This window comes from Salmo salar, chromosome ssa04 (genome assembly GCF_905237065.1).
Source record: "Salmo salar chromosome ssa04, Ssal_v3.1, whole genome shotgun sequence".
NCBI classification, from domain to species: domain Eukaryota; kingdom Metazoa; phylum Chordata; class Actinopteri; order Salmoniformes; family Salmonidae; genus Salmo; species Salmo salar.
The window spans coordinates 79,476,201-79,482,200 of record NC_059445.1 but is presented as its reverse complement, the minus strand read 5'-3'; the positions used below and the strand labels follow the sequence as shown (position 1 = coordinate 79,482,200).

Sequence of the window (6,000 nt, the reverse complement as noted above, 5' to 3'; positions counted from 1 at the left end):
TAAGGAGGGTCTGCTGTAGACAGATAACCTGGTGCTGCAGTCTCCCACTAAGGAGGGTCTGCTGTAGACAGATGACCTGGTGCTGCTGTCTCCCACTAAGGAGGGTCTGCTGTAGACAGATGACCTGGTGCTGCAGTCTCCCACTAAAGAGGGTCTGCTGTAGACAGATGACCTGGTGCTGCTGTCTCCCACTAAGGAGGGTCTGCTGTACGCAGATGACCTGGTACTGCTGTCTCCCACTAAGGAGGGTCTGCTGTACGCAGATGACCTGGTACTGCTGTCTCCCACTAAGGAGGAGTTACAGCAGCACCTAGATCATCTGCACAGGTTCTGTCTGTCAGACAGAGAGAGAGAGGTGGGGAGAGAGAGAGACAGAGAAAAAGAGACAGAGAGACAGAGAGAGGGAGATAGAGAGAGAAAGACAGAGAGAGAGAGAGAAAGACAGAGAGAGAGAGAAAGACAGAGAGAGAGAGAGATGAAGAGAGAGAGAGAGAGAGAGAGAGAGATGAAGAGAGGGGAGGTAAAGAAGATGAAAGAGGAGATAGATAGCATTGATAATAACCACATATAATATCTGATAGGTAAGTGGTCTGATAAAAATAGACTGCAGATAGGTAGACTGGCTCAGGTACTTACAAAGAAGACAGTACAGAAGGAAGAAGGGAGAGGGAGAGGAGAAGGAAGGTTACATTAGCCACATGGAGAGAGAGGGAGAGGCAGAGAGAGCTGTATAGAGAGAGAGAGATAAAGAGAGAGAGAGAGATAAAGAGAGAGAGAGGCAGAGAGGCAGAGAGAGATAAAGAGAGAGATAAAGAGAGAGAGAGATAAAGAGAGAGAGAGGCAGAGAGGCAGAGAGAGATAAAGAGAGAGATAAAGAGAGAGAGATAAAGAGAGAGAGAGAGATAAAGAGAGAGAGAGATAAAGAGAGAGAGAGATAAAGAGAGAGAGAGGCAGAGAGAGCTGTATAGAGAGAGAGAGATAAAGAGAGAGAGAGAGATAAAGAGAGACAGAGAGAGAGAGAGGCAGAGAGGCAGAGAAAGAGTCCTGTAACTCATCATACCTCTGTCACCTCTCTGTTGATAGTTGGCCCACCGGTACTCAGTAATTTCTATCTGTCTAGCTACCTCCGCACTGCCTCTGGTGGGACGATTGCATTGCAAATCATGAGGTAGCAATAACTATTGGAGGACAGGAGCACCAAGTCGGTGCCCTAATGGATTCAGAATCAGCTCTCAACATGTTGGACATTGAAACCAGTCTGGATCATTAGGTTCTGTGGAAGTGGTAGCCCCCTGGCCTAAGGCAGGTGTCTCACTCTTAACACATTATATTGTGTTAGGTGTGTGTGGCGTGGTCTATACACTGTACACGACAGCCTGCGTGCATCCCTATCGCTTGTATCCAGAGACTTGAATGTATTATGAATGAAGATACAGTCTGCTCTGTTTCTCCTCCTCACTCTGGTGTTGGAATGGGAAACGTGTTCAAACCATGTTTCGTCTTAGTGAACACAGAGACAGTGCAGGAACATTCTTTTGCATCAATGCACGTACACAGACTCTGTCTGAGAGCACACGTGATAGTACCTGTTCAGACTGGCTCAACAACTTGGTAGCGATGGCTTTACGTGCAAGTAATTACTGTAGGCTGTGTTAATGCTGAAGCATATGATCCCTGAATGTCTCGGTAGTACGTGTGTTGCTACTGTATCTTAACAGACAAAACACCATAAGCCTGTAAAGTACACAAACATACAAGACAGTGAACAGTACTGAGAGACTGACACAGACATACTCTCATGGCCAGCAATGCAGCCTGGTGATCTGCACAATTACTCAACCATGAAACAGGGAAACTGATTAGGCCCATCTCTGAAGTCTAGAGGTAAAACAGCTAGTTGACCTATCTCTGAAGTCTAGAGGTAAAACAGCTAGTTGACCTATCTCTGAAGTCTAGAGGTAAAACAGCTAGTTGACCTATCTCTGAAGTCTAGAGGTAAAACAGCTAGTTGACCTATCTCTGAAGTCTAGAGGTAAAACAGCTAGTTGACCTATCTCTGAAGTCTAGAGGTAAAACAACTAGTTGACCTATCTCTATAGTCTAGAGGTAAAACAGCTAGTTGACCTATCTCTATAGTCTAGAGGTAAAACAGCTAGTTGACCTATCTCTATAGTCTAGAGGTAAAACAGCTAGTTGACCTATCTCTGAAGTCTAGAGGTAAAACAACTAGTTGACCTATCTCTGAAGTCGAGAGGTAAAACAATGGTCACGTGTGCTCCCCCTCTGGCCTCTAGGTCACCAGGCTGCTGGTTATGGAGCACACCTGCGAGTCATCAGACTCACTTCCCGGATTACCTTCCCTATATATATATATATTGTGTTGTATTGTGTTGTAATGTGTTGTAATGTGTTGCACTGTGTTGTTTTGTATTGTGTTGCACTGTGTTGCATTGTGTTGTATTGTGTTGTATTGTGTTGTATTGTGTTGTATTGTGTTGTGCTGTATTGTGCTGTATTGTGCTGTATTGAGTTGTATTGTGTTGTATTGTGTTGTGTTGTGCTGTATTGTGCTGTATTGTGCTGTATTGTGCTGTATTGTGCTGTATTGAGTTGTATTGTGTTGTATTGTGTTGTATTGTGTTGTGCTGTATTGTGCTGTATTGTGCTGTATTGTGCTGTATTGAGTTGTATTGTGTTGTATTGTGTTGTAATGTGTACTGTATACTGTATCCTGTATATAAAATAAATAACCCTTTTTGCCAATCTCCTGCCATCCTTGTCTGGACTCAAGTGTATAATGGCTGATTAAAGTGACACCATCAATACAACAGATGGTGTATAATGGGTGCTGCTGTGCATGTACAGTATATTTAAGCATTGAGGCACGAGGGGCTGTGGTATATGGCCAATCTACCACGGTTCAGGGCTGTTCTTAGGCACGACGCATCGCGGACCCCCGAGGTGCCTTATTGCTATTATAAACTGGTTACCAACGTAATTAGAGCAGTAAATATAACACGGCTGTCAGCCAATCAGCATTCAGGGCTCGAACCACCCAGTTTATAAAGGCAAATGATACAAAACATCAGATGGGAGGGGACGACGAACACAGCATCTGGTTACAATAGACACTCAGCATAGAGAATAGAAGAGGAAGAGCTAGTGAAAGATGATGGCAGGGTAACAAAGACTGCATAATGGCAATGATGGATGGGGTGAGGGTGTCATTGTGAAGGAGGCAAGCGATGCAGAGAGACATGGTACTACACACAGCCAGTCAGTGGCAGGCTGAGTACATGCAGTTAGTAGGGTGTAAGATGTCCCCACATTGGGACCTTTGAAAACCTTTTAGGTCGGACTTCAGTTGAGGACCAGAGAACGAGGAGGAGGAAGAGGATGGGGAGGATAAGGAGAAGGAAGATGGGGAGGAAGAGGAGAGAGGACAATGAGGAGGAGGATGGGGAGGAGGAGGAAGAGGTATGGGGAGGAGAAGGAAGAGGAGGAGGATGGGGAAGAGGAGGAAGATGATGGGGAGGAAGAGGAAGGGGAGGAGGAGGTTGGTAAGGAGGAGGAGGATGAAGGGCAGGAGGATGGGGAGGAGGAGGAAGAGGATGGGGAGGAGGAGGAAGAGGTTGGTAAGGAGGAGGAGGATGGGAAGGAGGTGGAAGAGGAAGAGGAGGTTGGTAAGGAGGAGGAGGATGGGGAGGGAGAGGAGGAGGATGGGTAGGAGGAGGAAGAGGAAGAGGTTGGTAAGGAGGAGGAGGATGGGAAGGAGGTGGAAGAGGAGGTTGGTAAGGAGGAGGAGGATGGGGAGGGGGAGGAGGAGGAGGAGAATGGGGTTAAGGACAGGAAAACCAGGACCTGGTGTCAAGCTGACTGTAAGAGAGAAAGCTCCTGCCACTCTCAGTGCCTGCAGACAGTCAGTCCAAGAACAATGACAGTGGCAGAAACCAGAGCATGAGCCAAGGCTTGGCACCGCCCCTTAACCAGACCCATCCCATTCCAATTCCACAGCCAAAGCTCAGCCAAGCCCACGCTCACAGAAAGACAGCCAGTCAGAGACAGAAGACATTTAGTTTCTAGAATTAAAGGGGTACTATGCCTTACTGCAGAGGAAACAAAATCATAAAGCAACTGCCAAGTCTGCCATGATAGTAATCTACATGTTATATGAATTGGGGGTAATGACCTGCTATTAGACAATGAGAGAGAGATGGATGGATGTTATAGCATGAGAGAATGGAGGGAAAAGCAATCCCCTGCAGTATACCACCACCACCATCACCATCATCACCACCACCATCATCACCATCACCACCACCACCATCATCATCCCCATCACCACCACCACCACCATCATCACCACCATCATCACCACCACCATCATCACCACCACCACCACCACCACACCCACCATCATCACCACCACCACCACCACCATCATCACCATCATCACCACCACCATCATCACCACCACCACCACCACCACCACCATCATCACTACCACCACCACCACCATCATCATCACCACCCCCACCATCATCACCATCACCACCACCATCACTACCACCATCATCACCATCATCACCACCACATATACTTCAGGTACTACAGTATTATCAGACTCTAAGAGGAGTCTGGAGATGAGAAGGCAGGGGTGTGACTGTTTGGCAGTACTGGAGGGGATGGTAATGTGGGTGCCTGAGTGGTTCCTAAGCCTGAGTGTGTTAACGTGGAACTAATGTTGTTCCAGTCACCTACAGGAACTAATGTTGTTCCAGTCATCTATAGGAACTATTGTTGTTCCAGTCATCTATAGGAACTAATGTTGTTCCAGTCACCTACAGGAACTAATGTTGTTCCAGTCATCTATAGGAACTAATGTTGTTCCAGTCACCTACAGGAACTAATGTTGTTCCAGTCATCTATAGGAACTATTGTTGTTCCAGTCATCTATAGGAACTAATGTTGTTCCAGTCACCTACAGGAACTAATGTTGTTCCAGTCACCTACAGGAACTAATGTTGTTCCAGTCACCTATAGGAACTATTGTTGTTCCAGTCACCTATAGGAACTAATGTTGTTCCAGTCATCTATAGGAACTATTGTTGTTCCAGTCACCTATAGGAAGTACACACAGGGCATAGGGATAAATCACTCCGACGCTTTCCAACATGATCAAACTCAGTATTGGTCTAGTATTGTTTTCTTGTTGACATTTGAAGGCAAAATTATTGATGGTATATAATCTACGAGAACATCTATTTTCAAGGAGGAGTTTCTCCTGCCTATGTGTAACGCAGAGTGAAGCGGTCGCGTTCCAATGAGAGACACTCACCGGGGCGGAAGCAGTGCTGTGGGGAGCGGGAGGTGGACATGGTGTGAGACATGCCCTGGCGGCTGTAGGTGGGAGAGTCTATGAAGCCTGGGCTGGAGGAGCGCCTCTGTCTCAGCTCCACGCTGTCATAGATGTCCTGGGAAGCACAGCAGCCACAGGTCAGTGTCTGTCTGTCTGTCTGTCTGCAGGGCTCAGTCTATCTGTCTGTTTGCAGGGCTCTGTCTGTCTGTCTGTCTGTCTGTCTGTCTGTCTGTCTGTCTGTCTGTCTGTCTGTCTGTCTGTCTGTCTGTCTGTCTGTCTGTCTGTCTGTCTGTCTGTCTGTCTGTCTGTCTGTCTGTCTGTCTGTCTGTCTGTCTGTCTGTCTGTCTGTCTGTCTGTCTGTCTGTCACCCTTGCTAACATCACATTGTTTACTAGTGTACCTTCTTTCATCTAATAGTTATTGAATCAAGTCAGTTGAGAGCTCTGTGCCTCTTCTACAGCTACCGTCATCACATGACCCAACAGTATATCCCACATCTTCTACAGCTACCGTCATCACATGACCCAACAGTATATCCCACATCTTCTACAGCTACCGTCATCACATGACCCAACAGTATATCCCACATCTTCTACAGCTACCGTCATCACATGACCCAACAGTATATCCCACATCTTCTA

At 46.7% G+C, this 6,000-nt stretch overlaps 1 protein-coding gene across 2 annotated transcripts in view; it reads right to left on the bottom strand.

The window, feature by feature from the left end:
- The window catches only part of LOC106603895 (actin-binding LIM protein 3), a 144,207-nt gene that overhangs the window by 21,284 nt on the left and 116,923 nt on the right, over positions 1 to 6,000 (bottom strand). For both annotated transcript variants that reach the window (XM_014198108.2, XM_014198111.2), the window contains one exon: positions 5,339 to 5,474. In XM_014198108.2, coding sequence (XP_014053583.1) covers positions 5,339 to 5,474 — 136 coding nt within the window. The remainder of the gene's footprint in view (positions 1 to 5,338; positions 5,475 to 6,000) is intronic.